The following is a 27,969-nucleotide window of genomic DNA, read 5'->3' on the forward strand; positions in this document are numbered from 1 at the left end:
TAGCCTTTTTTTTTTTTTTTTTTTAGGAAAACAAAACAGAAATCCAACAAAGAACTGGGCGCAGCACGCAGCTATGGCGTGCGAGTGTACCGTGTCTTCCCCACCAGCACCTCCCAATCCCCTCGCCCCTCAAATCTGTCTTCTGGTCCAAGCGAGGCCAGCTCAAAGGCAGCGCTGGGGGTCCGCCAGCGCCCCCTCCCGGACGGTCCATGCCAAGGGGCACAGGTGCTCAGACCGCACGCGACCTTCACTTCCGGCTAGCCAGCTGGTTCTCCAGCTCCTCCAAGCGCTCTGTCAGCTGGGCCAGTGAGCAGTTAAAGAAGATTTGGGCTCAGAGATTCTTTCACCTGCCCTGCAGCCCGTGCCTCCAACCCCAAAGGATATGGTTCTGTGTCAAGCTCTCGAGCGCCCCCAGCGTGCGGCCCTGGAATTCCACGAGGCTTTCGCATTCGCAGGGACTCCGAAGCTCTGTCCCAGCGCTGATGCCCTCCTCTGCAAGCAGAACACCAAAAGTAAAGGAAATGAGGAGCCAAAAGAAGCCCATTGTACTGTGGCCTTCTTATACACCATTACCGAGTTGACGGTTGAATATGAACAGTCTTTGGATTTAGACCTGGCTTGAGTCCCAGCCAAGGAGCTCAGAAGTCCCGGGGAAAACTCAACGCCTCTAAGCCTCAATTCCTGCATCTGTAGAATGGATACAGTGAGAAAAGCTATCCACTGGGGCTGTGAGAATTAGACGATTTGTGTCTGTGTGCACACTTGCAGCAGAAATTCTGAAACCTTGATGCTGGTTAACCACAGAGCTTTCTAGAATCACGATTCTGATTCAGAACGAGGATCTGCATTTCCAGTAAGCTCCTAAAACATGTTGATAATCAAGTCCATGGATTTCACTTTGGTTAGAAAGAATCCAGAGTGACAAACACTCTCCAAATGATACATATCAAACAACGGAAGTGTTCTATATCTGTCGGCCCGATTCAGTTAGCCACAAGCCACCTATTTGGAGCTTGAAATGTGGCTGGCGCAACTGAAAAACTCAGTTTTTATTTCGTTTTATTGCAATCAGTTGTATTTCATCATACACATGTAGCAACTGTATACCATATTGACACGATATCTTAAAACAATGCAGGGACAATTCAACCCTGTATTGTATATTTTAATCAAACCAGCATTCCTCAAAATGTGGTCTGTGGACTAGCAGATAAGCATAGCCTAGAAATACGTCATAAAGACAAATTATCCAACCCTATCCCAGGCCTAGGGGGTGAAGTCCAGCAATATGTGATTTTGTTGATTGCGAAGAAAATAGTATCTTATTTTTAAATTACGGATCCTGGTTTATCTCCACATGCATGTCTACATCTGAGAGTGGAGTACAGTTAAATGTGGTTGCCTGTGTTTTCTTAACAGTATACAACATAATGGTGAACCTTACCAGAGATCCCCTGCCTATTTTACTGTGGGGGTGCTGGATACAGAGGTGAGCCATCACATCTGGCTTTTTGTGAATGTGTTCCAGGACCGAACTCGGGTCATCAGGCTTGCATGGCAATGGCTTTTACCTGCTGTGCCATCTCACCAGACCCCGTTTTTAATATTACAGGTAATAAAGTCGTTGGCATGGTTCTTGGCACTCTGCCTCCATACAAAGTTGCCATTAGGAGTCAAGCAAACTCCCATACTTGGCAAACTACTTGCCAAATATTACTTGATGGTCTCAATAACACTCCCAAAAGGATCACCTCTGACTTCAGAATTGTAGAGACAGAGGGTTACAGAAGGAAGAGGATTGCCTAGGCTTGGTACAGCAAGCCAGTCAAGAGCCTTAACCAGAGGACCCCCAACTTTCCTGGGAAACATAAAGCTGGAGGTAACTTGAGCCTCCTCCGTCCTATAGAAGAGAGGATGGTAGGGAGGAGGGACTTATCCAAAGTCCACTGTAGATGGCAGAGTCAGGACAGGAAGGGCCCTAAGGCCCAGTGCTTCCAAAATACCTTAGTTCATCATTAGAGTTGGGAGTTGAGCACATTCAACTACAGACTCTCTGCTCTGGGCGCAGCCCTGCTGACCTATCTCTACAGGTCCGTTTCCCCCAACCACGACCAGATGCATTGGAATGATTGCATTTATAGTTTATGTCCCCCAGAAAGCACAAGCCACTGTGTCAAACCCCAGTCACTTTGCCAAGTCCGTAAAGTTGAATTCCAATAAGTTGGGGGGTTATAGTTACACATAACTTAATGCTAAATTTGGCTTGTTTTTTAAATTTTTTTCTCTGGGGGCTGGAGAGGTGGCTCAGTGATTAAGAGTGCTGGCTGATCTTCCAGAGGACCTGGGTTCAATGCCCAAAAGCCACATGGTGGTTCACAAGTATGTGTAACTCCAGTCCCAGGGGATCTGACCCCACTTCTGGCCTCCACATGCACCAAGCACGTATGTGGCACACAGACATACATACAGACAAAAGACGTACATAGAATACAATAAAGTAAATAAATAAAATGATAGTTTTTCTCAAACTATTCCAAACACTACTCATTTGAACGACAAATTCAGCGCTTCCTTGACTCTGATGTGCACCCAAAGCGCTGGGTCTGATTCATTGTCTAGGGGCTACATTTCTGACAAGCTACAGTAAGGAGACAGGCCCGCGCTGGTCCAGGCTTCGAGTAACCAGCTCTGCATAGAGAGCTGTCACTGCCGAAGGGTGTGCAAAGAGCTGAGGACTGGGCATCTATCGGAGGCAAGGCAGCGAAAGGACAGAAGCCCGGGAGAGATGCGCTCACCTGGGCAAATGCTGCCTTTGAGGTTCTCCAGTAGATGAGTCATGGTGCTAAAGTCCGGCGAGTAGGACACATGGAGCTCCGATGGTTCGGATGCGATCTCACGCAGCTCTTCCTCCACGGCCTTGCCCACGCCCACAGCATACATGACGATACCTATAGGTCCCAGGCACTCAAGAGAGAGCTCCAAGCCTCGAGGAAACTGCTTCCCGGCCTCCACTCCAACCCCACCCACGCCCATCCCTTGCTGAACCTACCTTCCTCTTTGGCTCGAGCTGCCCACACTGAAATGTCATCCTGAGAGCGGCCGTCAGTGAACACCAAGCCCACACGAGGCACGTTGAGGTCACGAGGCCGTGCGCCCTGTGCCTCTGAGAAGCTGTGTTCCACCATGTGGCGCAGTGCTAGTCCAGTCATGGTTCCACGCTCCATGTACTCCACAGCCAGGACTGCCTGCTTCACCTCAGCGGCAGTGCCATAGCGGCCCAGAGGGAACTCGGTGCGCACCCGACTGGAGAACTGCACCAGCCCGATGCGTGTGCCCTCGGGGGACACATCCAGGAAGTCCACGATCTGGTTCACAAAGCGCTTCACCAGCTCGAAGTTCTGTGGACGCACACTCTTGGAGCCATCCACCAGGAGAACAAGATCCACGTGGCCCTCTCGGCACCCTGAAAAGGAAAAGGCTTGGATGGAGGAGAGGGGTCAGGTCCTTGACCAACAGAGCTGGTACTCATCTAGTTACTCATCGCCAGCATTTACTATATAACAAACACCAATTATGTGTCTTGCCTGTGTGTGCTCAATCACTACTATCATGGCTACACCATCCTTTTTTTATGATAGCCTTTGATGGTTAAGTGCTCAGCACTAACCAACTGCTCTGTTTAAAAAGCATCTTTTTTAAAATAGCCAACAGAAGCAATAGCACCATAGCTATCACCCATTGATGACCTAGTACATATCTGTCGCAATTCTAAGCATTATATCAATATTAATAACAATGATAGACACACCACTTACTGATGTTTAATCATGTGTCACATACTGAAACATGCACTTTATATGTTTTCTCCTTGAATGGTATCCCCATTCTCTATAAAACTGGGATTCTGAAGAATAAAGTGATTAGCTTCAGTAGCTAGTAGTGGCAGAGACAAGACTGGAAGCCAGGATTAGCTAAACCACAAACTGCTGCTCTGAACCAGGAGATTTGGAAGTACCAGAAGGGTGTTCAACAACAAGGAAAACATAATCCTGATCCAGGAGATCAGGACAGAATGTAACAAGGCAGGTTTGACATTCCCAACAGTTAAGGCAAGTGTACTATGAGTGGGCATAAGGGAGCCCAGGGAAACAAATCATTTCACCTGGAGTGGTTGAGTAGAGGTGGTGAGGTTCAATTTGGGTTTTGATTTGGATTGAATAGCCATGTAATTCAAAACTCTTATACCAGAATCCTTTCTCCTAATGGGACCATCTTTGGAAGCAAACTGGGATTAGACAGACTGAGGGTCGAGCCTTTACGAATGGAGTTAAGGTCCCTTATAACAGTTTCTAGAAAGCCTGCTTCTTCTATCCTTCCATCAAAGGAGAACACAGACAGAACTATCACTCATGAGCCAGGAAGCAGAGCCTCACAGGACACCATATCTGCCAGCATCTTGCTCTTAGCCTTCCCAGAGCTGAGCGAAAAACATTGAAGACACTGTCGTGGTTTAGATATGATTTGTGCCCAAGAATCCATGTCCCCAGTGACATGGATGGAGAGTTGATTAAGACCCATAGGGTCTTATGGTAGCCAACTTTCCATCGCTGTGACAAGATACCTGACATAAGTAACTTAGGGCAAAAGGATTTGTTTAGCTTCAGAGAGCTCAGCCTATGATTGTCTGACTCCATTGCTCTTGACCTGGGGTGACACCGAATATCATGAGAGCAAGAGAATGGTGAAAGAAAGCAGCACCTTTTATTATAAAAGAGAACAGAGACAGCCAGGAAGAAGCGAGAGCAAAGCACTCTTCAAACAGGACACGGTGGCACACGCCTGCCTGTAATCTCAGCACTTCGGAGACTGAGATAGGATTTCTGTGAGTTTGAGACCAACCTTTGGAACTTACTGAGTTCAAGGCCAGTCTGGAATACACATCTAAATCCGTCTCTTCAGGAGCTGAGGATGTAGCTCAGTTGGTAGAGTTGTGGCCTAGCCTGTACCAAGTCCTAAATTAGATCCCTAACACTTGGAGGCAGGGGGATTAGGAAGTTCAAGGTCACTATCAGTTACATAATAGTACGTGGCCAGCTTATGCTATATGAAACCCTGTCTCAAAAAAAAGGAAGGAAGGAAGGCTCTCAAAAGACACACCCAGTGACCCACTTCTCCCAGCTGGGACCCATCTTCTACAGTTTTACCTCACAACAGCACAAAAAATATACTCCCATATTTAATCTATGCTTAGATTGATCAATTAATAAAGGTAAAACCCTTGCGATCCAGTCATTTCCAAGAAGCCCAGGCTCTGAACATTTTTTGCATTAAGGACCAAGCCTTTGATACATGAGCCTTGAGAAGGAGCGCTTTATATCCAAACCATAACAGGCCTTCTGGGAGATAATTAGGTCATGGAGCATTGCCCTAGGAAGAAATCAATGCCTATATCAAAGGATGGAGTGGGTCTCAGGAGACTAGATTAATGACCCTGCCTGTGAATAGTTACAAAGGACAGCCACCTCCTGTATTTGATTCCTGTGCACACATGCTCTTCACTCTCAAGGGCTCGAGTCACGTGGCCATCACCACCACGGAGATGCTGAGTCTGTGCTCTCAGATCTACAGACTGGGGGGCCGGGGAGTCACATAAGCTCTATTCTTCATAAATTGCCCAGCTTTGAACACTTCCATTGCAGTAGCACACAACAGCTCTGTGACATAGCAACCTGAGTGGACTAAGACAGTCTTGAACAGTAACTAAGCATTTGCCAAGACAAGACAAGAAAGGACATTCTAGAAGGTTGATAGAAGCACGAACAAAGGAATGGGAACTGGGAAGTTCATGACACTTTCGGGAAGGGACAGGTCAGTGTGACTAAAATGTTCAAGTGTGGCAAGAGATGGCCTAAAGCTAGATTGTGATGAACTTAAGTGACAGTTTCGAAACTGACCTCAGCCCACAACAAAAAAAAATGATAATAATAATATGTCATGGTGCATTTCACATTCCTATGTGTAACTAAACTTCCGCTTCATGAAGCAATACTTGCTTTCCTAAACTCGGGAAACTATTTTCTCTTCTTTCCCTTAAGAGCTGATTGTAACCCACTAATTTGGTTTTGTTATCCATTAATGTGGTTGCGCCCAGCACTGGAAAAACTCAAGGAAAAGGCATTTGATCTTTATTTTGTAGACACTGGTGAGCCACAAAAGGGTTTTGAGTGAAGGAGGAATATGATTAGATACAGATTTTGAAATCAGCGGAGGCAGCAGGGGAGAGGACTGGTTGGAGCAGCAGCTGGACACAAGCACATCCCCCAGAAGACGGGCGCCCACACCACATCTTTGGGGCCATAACAAGGACACAGAGGTAGTTCAGAATGTGGGCAATGGGGAAGGAGCAGACCCTCTGCCTAGAACTCACGGTCACAGCTCTTGCCATCAGCCTGAAGTCGCCTCCCCTCAGGGCACAGGCAGCGGAAGGAAAGACCCTCACTCACACACTGGAACTCGCAGCCATGATCCACGCCATTGCAGAAATCCCTGACTTGAAGGAGACACCAAGAAGGACTAGTCAGGTTAGACCCAAGCACCTACAATCTCTTACTATTCCCTACAAACATGAGAGACACCTGCTCACCCCGACAGCTCCTCCCATCAGGCAGCAGGTCGTGACCCTCTCTGCAGCGACACTGGGGCCCCACTAGGGTGCTCACACACTCATGCTGGCAGCTGTGGTTTCCAAAGCTGCAGTAGTCAATGGCTGAAGGGAGGAAGAAATAGCGAGACATCACTTTTGGGTACAGCCCTGAGGAGCCTCAGCCTAGGATACTCACAGGGTTGTGTGAGCAGGGCTTACTAACCCCTGCAGCTCTTCTGGTCCTGCTGGAGTGCAAAGCCAGCTCGACAACGACAGAAATAAGAGTCCAGGGAATTGACACAGAGGTGTTCACAGCCGTGGGTTCCTTCAGCACAGAGGTCTATGGCTGGGAAGAAGATGGAGTCAACCTTTGTTCAGGGATGTATTTCACAGCATAGTCACACAACCCTCTGAGGACCTCTTTAACAAAACCTGGGACTGAGGACCATGGAGACGGCTCGGTCTGTAAAGTGTCTGCCGTACAAGCATCCGCGTTTGGATCGCTAACATCTGTATAAAAGCTGAATGTGGTGGCTGATACCCTAGTCCTGAGATGGAGAGACAGGCAGGTCTCCAGAGACCACTGGCTAACTACACTTGGGAGCCCTAGGTCAGTGGGAAGTCTTGTCCCCCCCCCAAAAATAATAAAGTAAAGCTGGGTAGTGCTGGCACATGCCTTTAACCCCAGCACTCAGCGGGCAGAGACAGGCAGAGCTCTGTAAGTTTGAAGACAACCTGGTCTACAGAGAGAGAGAGTTCTAGAACAGCCATGGCTCCACAGAGAAACCCTGTCTTGAAAAAAAATGAAAAAAAAACAAACAAATAAATAAATGAATGAATAAAAGTTCCAGGAAATGTCTTCATGGGTAACATAACATTTGCCTCACAAGCCTATGACCTGAGTTGAACCCACTTAAAGGTGAAGGAAAAGAATTCATCGGAGTTGTCCTCTGACCTCCTCATGCACACTGTGACATACACACACCTGCACTCACACTGAAAATAATCAAAAATTGTTCAGTAATAATGAGGTGGGGAGTGGTAGAGGAAGATACCTGGCATTGACCTCTGACCTCCACAGGCATTTGCATACACATGCATGCACCAATTTTTTTTAATTAAAAAAAATGCTAACACTGATGCCTTGCCTCTACCCCAAAGGTCATAATTAATTAATCTGTCGTGCTACCCAGACATTTGTAGTCTTCTTTCTACAGGGTCAGGTGACATCTCTAACTTAAACCTTGGACACATCCGAGAGCCAAAGGGTCCGCTGCTGAGTCTGTCATGTGGAGGAGAGTCCCATCCTCCACAAGCTCAGAGGCTCACAGCCCAGTGTAGGCAGCAGCAGCTTCACCTATCCGAGCTCTTCCCTCGCTGCAAAATGGAAACGCGGTAGGAAAAAAGGCTGCAGTTTACTACTTCCTTCTGAAGAGGCGGGAGGGAGACCTGTTGCTGGCCGGGTTACTTTCATAGTTTGGATATGCAAAGATGGCCTAGATCTGAACTGGGGAAAGTTGTGACAATTTGGGATTCCTGGAAAAGGGACCACAGTGGAGGGGGGGTGCGGCACAGATAGGATGAAGTTTCCCAGCTCTGTGGGCTAAAGATAGTAACTGGGAAAATCCCTGTAGTGGGATAATCGGGGGCTTCCAGGAACAAGGGCGTCCTGTCTCAACTACAAGTAATATTTTTCTTTGTAGGTTTGTCTTCTACATTACTCATATCCCTGCCCACCTCACCTTTAACAAAATGAACACATGTACACATACATATGAAAGCATAGCCTTCTATGTACACATGTGTAAACCAAAGACTGTAACAAGGTGGCCACTAGGGACTAAAAATTTGAGAAAAGATCATAAGTAAAAAGAATGCAACAAGGGGAGATACGGTGGAGCATATCAGGTATCTCTGTACTCTGAAGGTTAAGGCAGGATGACCATGAATTTGAGGCCAGCATGAGACTCACAACAAGAAAGAAAAGGGAAAGGTGGGGGAAACAGAAGAAGACAGGAGGGGAGGGGAGGGGGAGGGGAGAGGGAAGGGGGAGGAGAGGAGAAGGGAGGAAGTGAACAGAAACCCAGGCAAGACATAGCTGCCTGAATGCGTTTTCCAGATCCCTTGAGAAATGAATATCCACAGTAGTCAAATAGAGGTGCATATCGAACCCTTTTAAGTTTGTGTGAGAGAGAGAGAGAGAGAGAGAGAGAGAGAGTGTGTGTGTGTGTGTGTGTGTGTGTGTGTGTGTGTGAGTGTACTGGTGTGCACAACTGTATGTGCACTTGGATCAGAACAGGTATTGGGTGTCTTCCTCATCACTCTCCAGCTTTCCGCCTGTTCCTTTGAGGCAGTGTCTCTCACTGGACCTGGAGCTCCTGTCTTCTTGGCTATGCTGCAAACCACAAGCCCCAGGGATCTTCCTGTCTCCGCCCACCTCAGAGCTGGAGTTATAGGCCTTTGCCAGATGCCTGTGAGGCTCATGAGCGCTGAGATCCAAGTTTCAGTCTTCATGTGTAACAAGTGCTCTTAACCACTGAGCGTCCATCTGTCTCTCCAACCCCCCCCCCCCCGCAGCTTTTTCAAGTATTTAAACACAAGAAGACCCAGGTGGTACCTGCGTTATTTGGATCACATAACCTCTTTTTCCAGATTGTGAAGCTAGAACTACAGAACTAGTTGCTATGAGTGTATGGAAGCTCCTGACTCAGGCTCTGATATAATTGGCACTCTGTGATAGAAAGCACAGTCACAGGGATATACTCACCAAAATATGGTCACCAAAAAGAAAAACCCATATACTCATATATGTCTTTAAAGCCATATACTCACCAAAAAGAAAACCCCAGCCATCTAAGCAAGGCATCTCACATCGTAGCTTTTCAGAATATTAAAGTTAAAAAAAAAAGATTTACATAGAGGAGGCACCACAGAGAGAGCTGAGGTACAGAGGTAAGAACAAAGAACATTCAGGGTGAGACTGGAAAGGGCCACCTAGCTGAAGATACCCCAATGGTGTCTGAGTAACAGAAACCGGAAGGGAGGGTCTGGGAGGAGACACAAGAAGCAAGTCAGGGAGGTGGATTGAAACCAGGTAGTAAATTGTGCCGAACGGAGGAGAAAAGGTACAAAAACCACATTTAACTGGGGGAGGGGTCAAGATCCCTAGCTCTGATCCACCAAAGACTTGTGTGGCCGCAAGTAATACTCCCTCTTTCTATGGTTTGTAAGGTGAAGGGGTGTGCTTCTACTTCCAAAATCGTGTTGTGACGCTGGGAAGCCCAGGAAGGTTCAGAGCAGAGAGACTGCAGGATGGGGCAGTGCTCACCCAGACAGTTCTTATTATCTGGGGCTAGCTTGTAGCCAGAGTTGCAGATGCAGTAGAAGGTTCCCGGAGCATTGACACACTGGTGTTGGCAGCCATGTCCCCACTCAGCACACAGGTCCTTCCCTGAGGACACACAAGGAGACAATCAGCAGAGAACAGAGGAGCAGAAGTGTCCAAGGAGAGGGCTCGGTGGAGGGTAGGGGTAGGGTCTGAAGCGAATACCCCAGTACGGACTTAGGCAGGATGCGAATTCGGATCTTTGTGGGGGCCAGTCCAGGTGAGAGGGTTAGGGGAAGAATGGGATGGTCTTAGAAAAGGGCACCGCCCTGAAAAGGGGGTGGAGCTAGAACAGGACCATACAGAGGTGGGGCCCGAGCAGAAAGATGAAAAGGCATTAAACGGTAGAGGGGGTAGCTCGGCGTGTGAGTACAAAGGCAGTGCAGAGGAGCATGCCTGAAGTCTCAACGCTTGGGAGGTGGATTTAGGAGGATCAGGAATTCAAGGTCAGTCTCAGCTGCAAATAGATTTCAAGGCCAGTCCAGGTTACAAGGAATCTTGTCGTCATCGTCCTCCCCCACACCACAAAAGTGACTAAGAGAGCTTTCATAGCCTTTGTAAACGCGGGGGCGGGGAGGGGGTACTTAGAGTGGGAGGAACCATAATCGGGTGGGCGGAGCATGACAATAGTCTCGATTTTAAGGGTTTGTGATTGTTTGTGACTTGACTGCCCTGGAACCCTCTCTATAGACCAGGCTGGCCTCAAACTCACAGAGATCCACCTGCCTCTGCCTTCCAAGTGCTGGGATTAAAGGTGTGCACCACCACTGCTCAGCTGTGATTGTTTTAAAGACATTTGGTGTTGAAGTTTGACATTTAGCTTGTGACACACGAAGCAAAGCTAGTCCCTGATCCAGCAGGACTGACTGCTGAATGTTGAGGGACCAAGCCTGGATTGTGATACACCACTCTACAGGCAGAATGCGCTACTGTATCTGGGAGGCGGAGTAAAGCCCTTCCGCCACGCGACAGAGAGGGATTGTCTGTAACGATGCAAAACTAGAATATAGCCACTCTAACTCACCGCACAGCCGGCCCTGAAACTGCAGACCAAACTCCTGGATGAGATCGAAGGATTCCACCAAGAAGACGTGCTGGTCCAGTGGTGGCGAAGCCATGGCTCTTAGAGAGCCCACATCGGCTCGCTGCACCCCCACCGCGTAGATCTCAATGCCGCGGGCGCGCGCCTGCGCGGCCACTTCGGCCACTCGGTCTTGAGGTCTCCCGTCGGTCACGATGACCAAGACCCGCGGCACTCGCTCCTCCAGTGGGCGCGCGCCTTCGGCCTCACTGAAGGCCACGTTCATGGCATACTGGATGGCCAGCCCGGTCATGGTGCCCTGCGCTAGAGGCACTACGGCGCGGATGGCGCGCTCCATGTCCTCGCGACGTGAGAAGGCGCCCAGGGGAAACACGCTCTGCACTTGACTGGAATACTGGATCACGCCAACACGCGTGGCGTTCAACCCCACATCCAGGCTACGGAGGAGGCCCACTAGAAACTGCCGCATGGTCTCGAACTCGAAGGGGCGCACGCTGCGGGAGCTATCAATCACGAACACCAAATCCAGGGGCCCAGTATAGCACCTAGGACCTGCAGGGAGATGGGAAAGGACTCTCTCGGGTCAACTAAAGCTGATATCTCAGGAAAAGCCAGACTCTGTTATCCAATGAAACAGCGCCCAGCATATTAGCCTAACAAACACACCTTGGATACAGCCACTCATCCATCCTTTAGGGGTGGGGAGGGGGGGTCCCCACCCAAGAAATCGCACAAGTTCCCTGCATACAGCTAGCTCTGGAGACTGTTCTGAGTGGGCAAAGAGATGTTCCAATCTCCAATGCGTACGTGAACTGGTCAGATATTATAAATGAATGAAGTGGTTCGATTATGCCTATGACACCACAAGCCGCGGTATCCCTGCTAACGTGGGTTGTCCCAGCAACATATTGTCGTATACCCAAGTGGGCTAGATGTTTAGCAGGTCCTTTCAGGGTTTTTTTTCCCAAGAAAATTCTCAGATAGGGGTTTTTATGTGGAATCTCCTGATTTTTCCAGGTTTTCAATATGCTTCAATAAAATTCAACACCAAATGATCAGTTCTGCATGAACCTAAAACCATGCCACATACTGCAGGTAAGGAAACCACACAAGAGGTGATGTGGGAAGCCCAAATCCAGCCCACAATGTTCCAAAGCCCTTGCTTTTCTTTCTCCAGCAATGCTGGCTGGAGGTGGATAAAGGAGCTGTTTCTGCTCCCTTCCTCCCGTGGTGAGGGCTGGGCCTCCGCTCACCTGCAGACTGCAGCTGGATTTCCCAGGGCTGGAGGAAGAGCAGCAACAGAGGCAGTGGCCAGAAAAGACAGCCCCTCATGATGCCTGTAGGATGGAGCACCAAAGTGTCGCAGCCTGAAGGTAATAAAGCAACAGTTTTGACCTTTCTCTTACTTCGGGGATGTGCACTTTGTTTCTGTGTTTGTTCAAAATGTCTTGCCAGGCATGGCTGCACACCCAGGAGGCAGAAACAGGCAAGATCTCTGTGGGTTCGAGGCCAGTCTGGTCAACATAGTCAATTCCAGGCCAGCCAGGGTTACGTGGTGAGACCCTGTCTCAAAACAAGAGTTTATGGTAATTCTTTTAATGTCACCACCTTGGGATTGCTGAAATTCACAGCAGAAAACGACATTTTGCAGAACTACAGGACACAAAGTAAATAGAGTAGACAAAAACATATAAACCTCAAAAGGGGATAAACTCTTTTTTTAAAAGATGTTTTATGTTTTTATTGTGTGTGCGTGCACACGCTACAACACACACGTGTGGAGGTCAAGGGGCACTTCGCTGAAGTTGGCTCTCTCCTTCCATTGTGTAGGTCCCAAGCTTAGATAGTACTGAACTCCGGTAGTCAGTTTTGGCAGCATCCTGCCGGTCTCCAAAGAAGCCTTTTCTAAATACAAAGTACAGCATTAAATACGTTCATCCGATGTGGCATTAACTCTCTACCCAGTTCTGGCACTTAAGGCTGTTGTTGACTTGGTTGTACCTATTCAGAAAGATACTCAATGCTGCTAGCCAACCTCGTGTAGCAGGAAAGTGGCTACACGGAGATAGACTCCTGTCTGTCTCGTCTGTCAGTCAGTCAAGGCGCTCCAAACTCTCTTCTTCTGCAGAGAGAAGCCATCCCCCGCCGGCTCCCCCACCCCCTGAGAAGTGCAGCCCTTTTGGGTTCTAGGGTCTTAGTGGTAAGCCCAGGAGTGGGCCATGAACAAGAACCGCCTGGACGTCTTCGTTACCCTCCTGCTCTTAGGAGAGGCCGCCAGGGGGCGCCTGCCGGGTCTGCCTTCTACGGCCGTGGGAAGCCCACATCTGCCCGGCAGGTGTCCCTGCCCAGAGCAAACAGGCGGTTGAGGAGCCCCGGGACCTTGAAGATAAGACTTGGACGAAATATATCCGGTGCGAGGGTCGGGGGACAGATGTGTGGAGGGTACCGAAGACAGCGGCACTAGACGTGCTCAGAGAGCAGCGAGAGAGCGGCTGGGGCCTCGACGAGCGGCCATGGACCCCGTGGGGACAACAGGTGAGTGTTCACTTTTCTGTGTAGTCTAGCGAGGTCCCCTGAGAACGACGAAGGACACGTACACACACGGACACACACACACGGACACGGACACAAGGACACACAAACACACCCCGTACGATTGGAAAATTTGGGGCCCAATAAGGCTGTCAGGTAGGCTGCAGGCACAGAGCTAAACCTAGGCCCCCCTCTCTTCCTCCAGAGCCTCCTAGTTGCCTGGCACCTAGGAGTCACTAAGCCTTTCTTCCGTTCCCTACCCCACCCCCACCCGGCACGCTGAGCCTGCTCTATCCATTTTTCAGTCGCTGTTTCTTGGCAGAGCAGGCCAGCGCCCCCTAACCCACCGCCGCCCCGCCCCCGTTTTCCTTGAATGGGCCCTTTCTGAGCAAGGCCGGTGTGTGTCTCTGGCTCCAGCCTGCCTTCCCATCCGGGATTCTTCTCCCTTCTGACATTCCAGGAGGGGTAGAAGAACAAAAATCCCTCTAGCAGGGTGACTGAGGGAGCAGGATGAGCCAGCTGCTTGCTGGTGGACATAGAAGGCAGGGGATGCCTTTTCCAGAGTGGGCCATGGCCGAGGCAGTTAACATCTGCGTGAAGGTCCACGGGGGCCTTTGCAACTCCGTGTTGACTCTTGACTTCCGTCCCTACTCTTGGCCTAAGTCAACATGCACTTGGTTATCACCTCACCTGCACCCCAGGAATCTTAGAAAGTCAAAATAGCTTCTGTCTCTCAACTTCAACTTTCCAAACCTGCCATTCCCCAGAGGAAAGTCGGTCGGGGAAGGCAAAGGCAGTCATCACTCAAGGCTTGCTTTGAAGTGGTGGTGGCCCACTAGAGTGACACTGGACCCCCAGTTGAGGAGGGGGTTTCTCCTCCGATGCCCTTAGGGTAGGGAAAGTGCATTCCCAAGGAAGGGGAGGTCTATGAGGTCAAGAGCTGACCGGGAATGGACACTTGGGGAAGGAGCCAGAACCTAGAGGGAGGAGATTAGAGGAGGAGGGCCTGCGTTTAGTCTGCCTTGCTGGAGGCACATCGGAAAAAGGTACTACGGGTTAGATGAGGGCACGTAGGCGGTTAAGTACTGTCCCCCTCCTGGTTCTTCGCTGCAGACCCCTCAGTGCCCCCGGGCCCTTTGACTCACCTGAGCCTGCGGGACAGCTCAGAGGCGCGGCTACAGAGCGACGGGCCAAGCCTCCTGGGGAGTTGGACCAGGTAACGTGGGCAGCCAGACAGCTAGAGCGAGGCGAGGCGGCAGCTGCATTTAACCTGGGTTGGGCGGGTGGGGAGGGGGAGCGCGGGCTGCGACCCCTCCCACTGGCAGGGAGCGAGCTCTCCCTCTGAGCACCCGGGCCCGGCAAGCGCAGCACCCCCCTTCTCCTGCCACTCTCGGGGCTGCAGGAGCGAGCTGCGGGCAGGCCGGAATTCGGCTACAGCTGGAGTCGGGCGGCGACACTCCCGGCAGCCGGAATGCTCTGGAATTCTACACGAGACACTTCCCAGAGGAGAGCCCCAAGAGGCGGAGCGGTCCTGGCCGCCGCCTGCCTGGCCTGGCTGGGCTTCCGAGGACGCGCCCGGTTCTTGCCCTCCTCGGTCCCTTCCAGGAGTGATGAAAGGCCGGCATTCGGTCCTGCTAATAGGGTAAAGGGACTCAAAAGGACAGCCTCAGCGTTCTTAGCTCTTTTCAGGGCCCAACCTGCTAATTTCTCAAATATCTCCCACCATGGGCTCATTTATATGCTCCATTTAGTTGTGTAAGCCTTATGAAATCCCATCCTGCTAAACTCTCAGGCTGACAAGCAACAGACCCCAGAGAGCTGACTTCGCTCACCCTACAAAGCCAATGTCTTGATTCCCTGTGTTCGAAGAAAGGAAAGGCCCTGTAGCAATAAGCCAGGTGTGCCGTTTGGGCTTCAAAGACTCTGATGGCCCTGGGGCTTCGTTCACACGAGCACCCGTCTGTCTGCTGGAAGTGCGGCTGTGCCCCAGATCTAGAGCTGGCAAAAGCTGTCTCCTGGGGTGAAGGCTTAATTACTATTTCTACAAAGCCCACCTCCATCTGAAGACCAAGTGTAGGGCTTTAAACTGCAGCTCATCCGCTATGGCCTCAGACTACACCAGTCAGAAAGCCACCCACATGGTGCAGCGCCTGGGTGATCCTGGTGAGTTCTGTGCAGGCTTCATGGAGCACAGATATGTGGCCCCTGGCCCAAGTCCTCCCCCTTGCCTGACATTTCTTCCCCAGACCTCTCGGGGAACGCAGAGCAACCCCAGTTCCTACTTTGGCTTTGTGCCCGCTCAACCCTTGACTCCCCTTCCTGTGGCTGGTTGGCCCATGCCCATTCCTAGGTCACCCCCAGAGCACGCTGCCATCCTGAGGGAAGGGGTGCGTGCATGCCTGCAGCAACGATGTGAACAGACTGTGTGGATCCTGCATGCCAAGGTGGCTCAGAAATCCTATGGAAATGAGAAGAGGTAGGGTGACCGCATGTCAACTCCCAGGTCTCCACAGCCCTGTGCACCCCTGCTAACCTGCCACCACTGAACTGCTTTTGCATCTTACAGAGGCCTCAAGGCTCACACCTCAGCTGTTGGCCAACCAGGGTCCTGTTCCTCAGCCAGCAGTAGCCACCGGCTAGGGTCCACAGCAGAACTTCACCGGGACTCTCAGGTCCCCACATCCCCACTCATCATCCCCATTCCCTCCTTCCTTACCGAATGTCACACACCAGGCCCTGTGGTCACTGCCAGGCACTAAGTGCCCAGCATCTTCACCCAGGTGCAGAAGAGGCAGTTACCTCCCCACAAATCAGCAAACTACATACTTCAGATTGTGATGACAGCAGGGTCACATGGTAGAACCCAAAGGGATAGCTTAGCTTGAAAGGTCCACGAGGTCAAAGGGCTCTTTAGGAAGTGACATCAGAACTGGGGTAGCAACACTGAAGTGGAACCAGACATGAAAGAATCTCCAGCAAGCGTTCCAACTAGAAGGGCCAGAAAAGACAAGGACCTCAAGGCTGCTAGGCCTGCACAGCTAGGCCTGGAGGAGGAGGAGAGGGGGTGCCATGGGAAATAAACAGGAGAAGATAAATGTCCAGGTCACATGAAGACTTGGGATTTTAAACCAAGGATTCTAACAGGGCAGTATTATAATTTGACTCATATTTTTATCATTACTAATAATATTATTTATTTTATTTTTTACATTTTGTGGGAATAAGACAAACTTTGGCCAGGCAGTGGTGGCGCACGCCTTTAATCCCAGCACTCGGGAGGCAGAGGCAGGCAGATCTCTGTGAGTTCGAGGCCAGGCTGGACCCATAGCCTCCAAAACAACACAGAGAAACCCTGTCTCATAAAAACCAAAAAAAAAAAAAAAAAAAAAGACAAACTTTGACTTTGTAGCTCAAGCTTGACTTGAATCCACAGCAATTCTCCTGCCTCAGGCCTCATTCCCTCCAGTGCCCAGTGCTGGGATTAGGATTACAGGCATGAGCCACCACACCCGATTTAGTTTAATTGTGATTTTGAAGAATTATTTATTAGCTGGTCGGTGGTGGTGCACATCTTTAATCCCAGCACTTGGGAGGCAGAGGAAGGCGGATCTTGGTGAATTCGAGGTCAGCCTAGTCTACAGAGCAAGTTCCAGGACAGGCTCCAAAACTACACAGAGAAACCCTGTGTCAAAAAACAAAGAAAAAGATTCATTTACTTATTTTATGTGTATGGGTGCTTTGTCTACACACTAGAAGAGGGCATAGGATCCCATTACAGGTGATTGTGAGCCACCATGTGGGTGCTGGGTATTGAACTCAGGACCTCTGGAAGAGCAGCCAGCACTCGTAACCTCTGTCTCTCTTGCCCCTTGACTGCTATTTTCAATGCTCTTGTTGTTACTGCATGTATGTGTGGATGCCACAACTCGCATGGAGATCAGAGGATAATGTTGCATAGTTGGTTCTCTCCTTCAACCTTTTGGTGGGTTCTGAGGTTTGAACTCACGATGTCAGGTTGATCCTGGCAAGCATTTTATCTGTCAAGCCAACTGTTATTTAAGACATAATCTGATTGCTGTGTGAAAAAAAAAAAGTTCAAAGAGGGGCAGTAACAGGGGAGAGATAGTTGGAAGGCCAAGAGTGGGGAAGTCAAGAGGTAGGACCAAGGTGCAGGTGGTAGGAAGCCATCGGATTCCAGATGTTTTGAAGAGTGGGCAGGACTTACGGGGTTTTAATAAGCAAGAGAATGTTCTGTGTTAGCAGGATTCACTCAACTAGGAGAGGAGGGGAAAATCACCAGTCCTTGGGTTTATGTCTCTTTGAGACACTTTCAAGACAATGAAAACGATATATCCAGCTCTCTGCGTGTTCCCAGGTTCTTCTGTCCTCCGCCCTGTGTCTACCTCGCCGGTCCAGGCTGGAGGGTAAAGCCAGTGCAAGACCAAGGTGAGAAGCACACACAGGGGCTGTTCTCTGCAGGAAGGAAGGACCAACTAATTCAGCTGGGCCGGGAATCCAGCCGTTTGCAGGAGCAGTCTCGTTGCGCCCTCTGGCGGCAAGAGCTGAGTTTGACTGGCCCCTGAGTCTCCCCAGTCCTTTCAAGGTTAATTCCGGTCATTTTCTAGCCCACCAGTCTGCGGAGACCGGGCCCACCGTCTGCGGCTACATGGGACTGGACGGTGCGTCCGGCAGCGCTCCCGAGACGCAGAAGTTGAATTTCGAAGAACAGCCGGACTCAAGGGTGAGACTACATGACAGAGCATCCAATTCCTGTCCCCAGCCCTGCCTCTTCTTTACAAAGGAGGACTCTGATTCCTCTCCAGAAGCCAAGAGACTAGGGGGGAGACCAGAGTGTGTGTGGGGGGGGGGGTCTGATCCAGAACCTAGCTAGTACGGCTTCTTGTCATCTCTGATGAGATGGATGTCATAACTGCGGAAGGTTGGCGCATGCGCCGGCAGAGTTGAGATAACACGGGTCCCATCCCCATGAGCCCCGTAGGAATTTGGTTGTGCCAAGACCCTGTACATCTCTGACGCCGACAAGAGGAAGCACTTCCGTCTAGTGCTGCGGCTTGTGCTGCGAGGAGGCCGAGAGCTGGGTACCTTCCATAGTCGCCTCATCAAGGTGATCTCCAAGCCCTCACAGAAGAAGCAGTCGCTGAAAAACACAGACCGTGAGAGAGGGTGGGGTGGGAGGGTGCAATCCAAATCTGGAGCTATAAAATTGGGAGGAGGGTGCAGGGGTAGAGTCGGGGGTGAGCGGTGGAGTCTGAGTAGAAAGAAGGGAGGATTCTGGGTGAGTGGCAGGCCAAGGCCAAGAGAAAAGTCACCCACGTGATACAGGAAGAGGAGAGAGAACCAGATTTGAAGGTGTCAGTGGGGAACTGAGAACAGACATAAGCTGCTGCTGGGTGCCAAAACACGGGCGGGTTAAAAACGACCTTACGGAAGTTGTGTCCCAGATCCAAGAGTGGTCTAGTTGGCCGTTGGTAATCAGGAAGAGCAGACAGCATGGTGACACAGTGTGGTGGTTAAGAGTGCAGAATCTGGCCGTCTGGTTTGAACCCTGTTCTGAAGTTTGCTAGCTGCCTGGCCTTCGGCAGACCAATCCCTTAGCCGGAAGTAAGAGAATCAACAGAGCTTTATGTATATTTAGAAATGTCAAGGATGGGGAGATGGCTTGTGGTCAAAGTGCTTCCAACACAAGCATGAGAATCCAAGTTTGGGTCCCCATAAAAGCTGAATGTGGCTGAAGGTGCTGGTGACCCCTGCCCTGAGCAAGTAGGGACAGGCGGATCCTCCTAGGGCTCTCTGGCCGGAAAGTTCTAGAAAAATGGAGAGCTCTCAATCTAGTGAGAGCCTGTGTCAATCCAGTGGAGAGTTATGGAGGGCTGTACGTGGAGTAAACCTCTGGTTTACACACACACACACATACATACACACACACACACACAGGGAAGGAAGGGAAGAAGGAGGGAGGGAGGGAGGAAGAAAAGAAGGGAAGGAGGAGGAAAGACAGGAGGAAGGGAAGGAGGAAGAAAGAAAGGGAAGGAAGGAAGGAAGGAAGGAACTATTGTATGATAAGTTCAATGGAAGTGATTTGGACTAGGTGTGAATGCATGCCAACAGTCTGTCCAGCATTAAGGGCAGAGAGGAAGGCACCCTGCCCAGGGCCATATCCCCAACTGGTCTAAGTCCAGTGGGAAAATAAAGCTGGGTCTCTGCGCATATGCCACAGGGCAGAAGACACGGTGAGCTCTAGAAAACTTCCACCTCTCTTTCATGCCGCGTGGTCTTTGCTTAGCTGCTGGCCGTCAATGCAACTCCCTCCTGCTTCATACTTCTGGGCCCCAGGAGGCCTCCTTAACTCAGCTTTTACCACATTGTGTTAGCATTTCATATTTATGTTCTCCAGACCATGAACTCTTTCAGGGCAAAGCGGGGGGGGAGAGAGATGGGGGGCAATTCACACCCTCAGCACCCAGCACAGTACCTATCACAAAGCAGGTCCTAAGTTAAGTGACTTGATGAACTCAGTTCACTGAACTGAAGGATGTCCGGTTGTACCAGGGAACTGGCAAGCTGAGAGCAGGAGCGGAGCCTAGCTAAGCGGCTGTGAAATGCTAATGCCCTACTTGCCCCGGCCGGTGGGCTTAGTAGCCGGGCTGTCACAGAGGACAGAAGATCATCTGGGCAGACCGAGGGACCACATGAGGACAGGGCACTGATTCCACTCCTCTCACAGTGTGCATCTCCTCGGGCTCAAAGGTCTCCCTTTTCAACCGCCTGCGCTCCCAGACAGTGTCCACACGCTACCTCTCTGTGGAAGATGGAGCCTTTGTGGCCAGCGCAAGACAGTGGGCTGCCTTCACACTCCACCTGGGTAATCACACGAGCAGGTGTGGGCTGGGTGCTCCATGTGCATTAGCATATTTAACCAACACTTCAGGAAGGTAAACAAGTGTACCTGAGCCTTGGGGAACAAAGACTTGCCCCCCACCCCACCCGCACCCAGTGAGTCAGTGATTAACCCAATCTATTCTGACCCCAGTGACTATTCCCTTTCCCCTTAAGCCAGTAAAGTGGCTGGCCCAGGGAGCACACCTTTGTAGGGATGACTACAGATTACCTCTCCAGGGTTAGAATTTAAATCTTCACTTCTTCCCCTCATGGCCAGCTGCGGTGGGCATGAAGCCAGAGCAGGTGAAGAAGTAGGGTTTGGGGCAGAGGTTCTGAAGCCTTTGTCCCTGTCTTTCATCTCCAGCTGATGAGCACCGTTCCCAAGGGGACTTCCCACCCCAGGAAGGTTACATCCGCTATGGCTCCCTGGTACAGCTTGTCTGCACAGTCACAGGCATCACCCTGCCTCCTATGGTACGAGGAAGGACTTTGTATCCACACGGGTAACCACAGATCAGTACAGCAGCGTGGCCACTGAGGGCAGGCTGGGGGGGGGGGGTGAGGCCTGAAGACCTGAAGACACCTCCCCCTCTCTAAGTGCTTACTGGGAGTGTGCCTGTGACCCCATGGCTATCAGAATAGAACCGCCTGGCTGGAGAGCAGCCAGCCTGTAGGGACCTCGCACCTCGCCACCCCTCTTCCTGACACCCTTCTGCTGCAGATCATCCGCAAAGTAGCCAAGCAGTGTGCCCTCCTTGACGTGGACGAGCCCATATCCCAGCTGCACAAGTGCGCATTCCAGTTTCCAGGTGACACTTCAGGAGAGGGTGGCACCTACTTATGCCTTGCCACAGAGAAGGTGGTGCGATTCCAGGTGAGCAGCAAGGGCTGCCGAGCATACCAGGGAGAATACAGAGGGCCGTAGGATATAAGATCTTGGCCACGACGGTTGCTGCTTCTGAGGCAACAGTACTGTCCATGAAACAGTAGAGTCATAGAATGAGGAAAAACAATGTAATTACTATTAGTAAGCAATGCTCCTCCCCAAGGGCTTTTAGGTGTTGGGATATGAAATTGCAGAATACATGAACTGGAGGGATGATAGCTCAGTAGTTAGGAGAACTTGTTGCTCTGCCAGAGGACCTACGTTCAAGTCCCAGCACCCACACGCTGGGTCACCACTTGTAACTCCAACTCTAGGGAATCTGACACCCTCTTCTGACCTTGAAGGTCACACACCACACATATACATATACATAAATAAAAAGGAAAATTTTAGGATATGAGTAAAATCTTAGTAGGAGATAGTACTGAATATTACTGAACAAAGTTATAAGATGTCAAGGCACAAAATCATACAGTATGGAAAACAATAATTATTAAGTAATATTTCTCCCAAAATATTATTCTGGAAAGTAAGTAGATAGAATCATAAAATATAGAAAACAATCATTACGGTCAGGTGATGCATGCCTGTAATCTCACCACTCAAGAGGCAGAAGCAGGAGATCTCTGAGTTCAAGACCAGCCTGGTCTACAGAGTGAGTTCCAGGGCAGCTAGAACCACACAGAGAAATCCTGTTTTAAAGGAAAAAAAAAACAGTAATTATTATTGAACAATATTCACTTAGAGACAGTATTAGAATTATGCTTGGTTTTTCGTGTTTGTTTGAGACAGGTTCTATTCATGAGGCCTAAGAAGGCCTTGAACTCTCTAAGCAGCAAAGGCTGACCTTGAGTTCATGATCCTCCTGCCTCCATCTATCAAATGCTGCCATATGCACCACTACTCCCAACTAATTTTTATTTATTAGTTTATTTTTGGTGTTTGTCTTTTGTGGAGTTTGGTTTGGTTTGGTTTGGTTTTTCAAGACATGGTTTTTCTGTATATCCCTGGCTGTCCCGGAACTTGCTCTGTAAACCAGGCTGGCCTCAAACTCAGAGATCCAACTACCTCTGCCTCCCAAGTGCTGGGATTAAATGTGTGTACCACCATGGCCTTGCTAAGGCACAAGATTTTACAGTGTTAAAAGAGGGTGGATATGGCTGGAGAGGCAGCTTAGTGATTAATTGCATTTGCTTCTCTTACAGAGGGCAAAAGTTTGGTGCCCACACCTAGGTCAGGTGGCTCACAACTGCCTGTAAGTCCGGTTCCAGGGGATCTGACACTCTCTTGTGACCTCTGCTGGCACTTGCACACACTGGCACTCACATGCACATAAGCAAAAATTATTTTTTGCAAAGATAGGGGAGCATGGTGATGAAGGCTATAATCCTATTTGTGAGGCTGAGGTAGAAGAGCAGAGAGTTCAAAGCCTGTTGTGCTACAGTGAGTTCAAGGCCAGCCTGAGCAATTTAGTGAGACCTTGTCTCAAAGCGTAAAAGGAGTGGAGATACAGCTCACTGGTAAAGTGTTTGCCAAGCAAGCGTGGAGTTCTAGGTGCAGTTCCCAAATACCAAGAAAGAAAATGAAAGTGAAAAGCAAATGAGGAAAATATGTTATAGTTTCCTCCAACCTCCACCCACAGACAGACAGACAGACAGACAGAGGGGGGAGGGAGAGAGAGAGAGGGAGGGAGGGAGGGAGGCGTGGGGGAGGAGTTTATACACACATAAATACACAGTACAAATAAAAAGATTTGTTTTGGGTTTTTTGTTGTTGTTGTTGTTGTTTGTTGTTGTTTTTTGAAACAGAGTTTCTCTGTATTGCTTTGGAGCCTGTCCTGGAACTCGCTCTGTAGACCAGGCTGGCCTCGAACTCACAGAGATCCGCCTGCCTCTGCCTCCGAGTGCTGGGATTAAAGGTGTGCAACACTACCGCCTGGCAAGAATTTATTTTTAAAGAATGAGTTTGAACATATACCCCATATAGTGGGAGGGGCTCACCCAAGGCCCCTGGGGTAGACAAGCAGAAAGCTTAGAAGGGGAGCTTCCGTTCCATCCTTTCCATCTCCCGCCAGGCTTCCCTCTGTCCCAAGGAGGCCAATAGGGCACTGCTCAACGACAGCTCTTGCTGGACCATCATTGGCACCGAGTCGGTGGAGTTTTCCTTCAGCACCAGCCTGGCCTGTACTCGGGAACCTGTCACTCCAGTGCCCCTCATCAGCACTCTAGAGGTGAACTGCCGGCTGGTGTGCAGCCAGCCTGTCTGCTTTGGGAATCGGGAGACTGCCGGAGAAAGGACAGGACGCTCACACACACACACACACACACACACACACACACACACACACACACACACACACACACTCACTCACTCACACTAGCACACAGACACATTCCCCAGTCACCTACATCTGGTCCTATCCGCCCCCAGCTGAGTGGCGGAGGCGATGTGGCCACGTTGGAGCTGCACGGAGAGAATTTCCACGCTGGGCTCAAGGTGTGGTTTGGAGACGTGGAGGCAGAAACCATGTACAGGTACCGGTGGGGGAGGGGCAGTTTGACTACAAGGATCAAAGGCTGGAATGTTTGTCAATCTATCCTCCATTCCCCACCCGCAGGAGCCCGCGGTCCTTGGTGTGCGTGGTGCCAGACGTGGCGGCCTTCGGCAGCGACTGGCGTTGGCTGCGCACTCCCATCACGGTGCCGGTGAGCCTGCTGCGTGCAGATGCTCTCTTCTACCCCAGCGCCTTCTCTTTCACCTACACCCCGGAATACAGCGCGCGGCCGCGGCCGCCGGACTCGCACGAGCCCGCCCCTGATGCAGACGCGCTTCTCGAGAGCATCCACCACGAGTTTACGCGTACCAACTTCCACCTCTTCTGCCCCAGCTAGGCACCGCCACCTGCGACTGACACCCACTCGCAGCTGTCCCTTGGGAGCATACATTCGGCTTCCATGCCCCTTAGCTATGAAAGGGCAGGAGGGAGGGAAATCTCTCACCTGTCCTCAGGCCACTCACTGTCCTCAGACATACCGGAGCTATCAATCATAAGTGATGTTCTAATGTCTTCACCTTGTGGGATGTAGCTTGGTTTTTTGTAACCTCGTAGATCTACCCTTCCATCTTCGTCTCTTTCTGGCCCTTCCTGCATCTTTGGCGGACTCTGAGGATCCAAGCCTAAGGGATTTGCCTTTCAGACATCTGTGTCCCCACTTGAAAACAAGTACCACAAAGTACAGCTAGAATGTCTTGGGTGCTGATCCTATCTGGGGTCCCTCTTAGAGCTAGGCATCAGCCCCTGGCTACACACCCTATGGCACCCTCCCTGGGTTTGATCGCTGGCACAGAACATTAGTGGTCAGGCAGTGGACTAGGACAGAAGATAACTTTTGCCCTCTTTCCAGTACCCACTGCCACTTCTCCTTCGGGCCGACAGGAAGCAGCCTGAGAATAAAGGCCGCTATATTCCAGGTATAGGTGAAGGAGAACACACTGTGGCAGGGAGTGGGAGGTTGGGGTGCTGCTGGGTGCTCCCCAGGTTCTGTCCAAGTCTAAGTCTGGGAATAGGTACCTGTGTATCTCTGCAGAGAAGAAATGCTGTTCGAGGCAGCAGATAACCTAAGCCTGGGGAATAACTGGCAGCCAGCAACTAGTTAGACCACCATGCCAAACAAGAAGACACTGCAGACTCGGGCAATCACAGTGCCTCTTCAGACCAAAACTTTCCCAGGACAAGGCAGACAGACATAATGGAATTGAGAAATGAGCCTCTGAGCATAGGGCCCACAGCCAGAGCTACAGCCTTCTCTTTCCCTGCCTACTCCATGCTTATGTGAAAAAGGTAGGATGCTGGCTTGGTCTGTGAAAACCAAAGACATGGATACAAAGGGCACCAGTCTCTGGTCTTGCCTGGTAGGGAGAACTGCTTTGAAATATGGGCTCAGTCTCTGGCCATACCACCCCTGAACACACCAGATCTCACCTGAAATGTGGGTTCAAAGCTCTAATGATCTGGAACTTTCCTTAACCCTTGGAGGAAGAGCTCTCTTTTCCTGTAAGCTCCCCCACCCCCTAAATTCAGAAAGTCCCAAAAGAAAGCAGCAATAAGATGTGTCCATTGCCGGTGGTGGGGGTGGCGCATGCCTTTAGTCCCAGCCCTTGGGGGGCAGAGGCGAGCAGATCTCTGTATGTTCAAGGCCAGCCTGGTCTACAGTAAGTGAGTTCTAAGACACCCAGAGCTATCTTTGACAAACCCTGTAAAAACAGTCTTACTGATCTTTTTTTCTTGGTCTTCACTGGTTCCTGTCATCCACTATGGACAAGGTGAAATTCACCTCGAAAGACAAGGAAGAAGTTTGCTCAGAGCCCAAGCGGCCTCTGGCAGTGAATCCTGGCTAAGAAATGCAGGGCACATTTTCAATGAGCTATATCCCCAACCACTGTCCCCATGATGACGTTGAAACAAGGAGGAAACAAAGGAGAGTCCAAAGTGTACCAAGAGGGGAACTGGGCTCCAGGGCCATTCAGTTGCCCCCTGGGCTTTCTCTGCTGCGTCCCACAGCCAGTCTGAGCCCAAGACCAGGCCTGCAGCTCTGTCCTCTGTTTTATAACCAATGCCCCACCTAGGAGTCTGACCTCAGAGCTCTAGCCGCAGGGCAGATGGTGGAGGTACTCCTGGACTGGAGTCTGCATCATCTGACATAAAAGCCTTCCCTACCCATGCCTTCACAGCACTGGATCTCTGTCTTCTTCCCCAGCAGACAACCCCACCATCAAGCCTTAAGGACCCTATGGCTTCTTCCACAACAAAATCTGCCTCTCCCCTTTGCTCTCTCTCCACAGCTCTGCCCTCCAGATGCAGGAAAATGCCAAAGGAAGTCCCAGTTCTCCAGTTTAAAGCAAAAATCCATGAGCCCCCTAAATTCAGATCTTATCAGTAATTTCAAGATGGAGACGGGAAACAGTAGCTCAGGGCTAGAGCTATTTCAGAGTTTCACATACTCGTGAAACCAGCCCTAGACACAGCCTTCTATCTTGTATTCTACCAAGTTGCCTCCTGTATTGGGTTGTCCCCTCTAGGCTGTGATGTTCATATGGAAATAAGATTATCATGTATTTGTTTATCTCTCTGTAACACAATGCCTTGCACAATAAACTGGGGCTCCTTGATTAAGAAACTGCATTGCATTGCCAGATAATGGTTTGCAAGTGCAAAGGAAAACCACCAGGTGGCACTGTTCCCCTCACAAACATAAATGCTGTCCAAAAGCGATCGGAATCCTCCCAAGATAATCTTTTTTCATGTCTTTGGGGTTCTCTAGAGGTTTACACGCTCAGTTCTACATGTCTCCAAGAAATTTACAAAGTTCTAAAACCCACTTGTGGGTCCACTTAGTTCACTAGATTCAGCTTAGTAAGTTAGCTGTCCTTAGAAGGCCTAGTGGCAAATGCATTTAGTCCCAACACTCTGGAGGCAGAGACAGGCAGATCTCTGAGTTTAAGGTCAGCCTAGTCTACAGAGTGAGTTCTAGGTTATCCAGGGCTACATGAAGCAACCCTGTCTCAGATAGATAGATAGATAGATAGATAGATAGATAGATAGATAGATGGATAGACAGACAGACGATAGATAATAGATGATAGACAGATGATTGATAGATAGATGGATAGATAGATAGATAGATAGATAGATAGATAGATAGATAGATAGATAGTGAGATAGTGAGATAGTGAGATAGTGAGATAGTGAGATAGTGAGATAGTGAGATAAAGATAGATAGATCTTTCCAGGCCATAGCACAGATCAATCTGATTAAGATTCCTGTGCAGATGGGACTGGGTGTCTGTATTGTTGTCAAACCTCCTGTATGACTCTAACAAGAAGTAAGAAGTTGGGAATCACTGCCCCAGCACACCTTCTGGTGTAGAAGGATTAGCTGAAGCTACAAGAGAGGAAACTCTAAGCCCACAACAGCAGGCTAATGGCACAGCCTGTCCTGGATTTTAGTCCTGCCCTCCTAACACAAAGTCCTGGCCTCTGAGGTTCTCCTTGCTGTCCTCCGACACTGGGCTACAGGTGGAATGTGTGTTGGCAGTAGGACAGAGTGAGAGAATGCAGACCAAAGGGGAGGATAAGACAGACGGCTGGTCCCCAAATTCCAGTTTCCCATCTCTCACCATGGCTGAAGTCCTACCACTGACTAAATAGTCTCCCATTTAAGGACTGACCTTGGGCTGCTTCTGTTTCTGTTGAATTCGATTTTCTACAAAGAGAAATTAGTTAAAACAACAGCATGATGCAATCCTCAGACATTTCCTTCCCTAGGGAGGATGTGGGTGGCTGAGAGCGCAGACCATGAAGATGTCAGGGGAAAAGGGAATGGGAAGTGAAACCAGAATGATATCTGCAGGTTTTGTCACGGGCCAGTCTGTCTGCCTGTCTGTCTGTCTCTCTCCCTCCCTCTTTCCCTCTCTCCTCCCCCTCTCTCCCTCCCACCCTCGCCTAGTCAGGTTTGGCTCTGTTCCAGACCCCCCCAAAAGGGACAAAGTGTGGGTCGTGGTGGTACAGTAATACTTTTAGT

The 27,969-nt window shown here is 50.1% G+C and overlaps 2 protein-coding genes and 1 long non-coding RNA gene across 4 annotated transcripts; 1 reads left to right on the forward strand and 2 right to left on the reverse strand.

The window, feature by feature from the left end:
• On the reverse strand, positions 1 to 14,918 carry Matn4 (matrilin 4). The gene is made up of 11 exons (XM_040732875.1): positions 14,748 to 14,918; positions 12,324 to 12,437; positions 11,053 to 11,622; positions 9,972 to 10,094; positions 6,867 to 6,989; positions 6,644 to 6,766; positions 6,428 to 6,550; positions 3,050 to 3,463; positions 2,796 to 2,948; positions 385 to 492; positions 1 to 306 (listed from the first exon to the last, which is right to left on the reverse strand). Exons 2-11 carry the CDS (start codon positions 12,400 to 12,402, stop codon positions 248 to 250), a joined length of 1,875 nt encoding a protein of 624 aa, XP_040588809.1. The 5' UTR covers positions 12,403 to 12,437; positions 14,748 to 14,918; the 3' UTR covers positions 1 to 247.
• On the forward strand, positions 13,387 to 24,630 carry Rbpjl (recombination signal binding protein for immunoglobulin kappa J region like). Of its 2 annotated transcripts, XM_040732877.1 has the most exons (12): positions 13,387 to 13,605; positions 14,716 to 14,818; positions 15,953 to 16,078; positions 17,978 to 18,048; positions 18,228 to 18,343; positions 18,602 to 18,776; positions 20,348 to 20,485; positions 20,867 to 20,976; positions 21,224 to 21,376; positions 23,463 to 23,618; positions 23,819 to 23,922; positions 24,006 to 24,630. In XM_040732877.1, exons 1-12 carry the CDS (start codon positions 13,584 to 13,586, stop codon positions 24,277 to 24,279), a joined length of 1,548 nt encoding a protein of 515 aa, XP_040588811.1. In that variant the 5' UTR covers positions 13,387 to 13,583; the 3' UTR covers positions 24,280 to 24,630. The 2 variants fall into 2 exon arrangements, with proteins under 2 accessions (XP_040588811.1, XP_040588810.1); XM_040732876.1 differs by lacking the exons at positions 13,387 to 13,605; positions 14,716 to 14,818 and having other exon boundaries at positions 14,908 to 16,078.
• On the reverse strand, positions 17,804 to 27,741 carry LOC121134482. Its single transcript, XR_005871576.1, has 2 exons — positions 27,617 to 27,741; positions 17,804 to 18,760 (listed from the first exon to the last, which is right to left on the reverse strand). It is a non-coding gene; the product is annotated as an uncharacterized LOC121134482 (long non-coding RNA).
• Positions 27,742 to 27,969: the final 228 nt, after the last annotated feature.

This window comes from Mesocricetus auratus, unplaced genomic scaffold, assembly GCF_017639785.1.
Source record: "Mesocricetus auratus isolate SY011 unplaced genomic scaffold, BCM_Maur_2.0 Super-Scaffold_100028, whole genome shotgun sequence".
Lineage (NCBI taxonomy): Eukaryota > Metazoa > Chordata > Mammalia > Rodentia > Cricetidae > Mesocricetus > Mesocricetus auratus.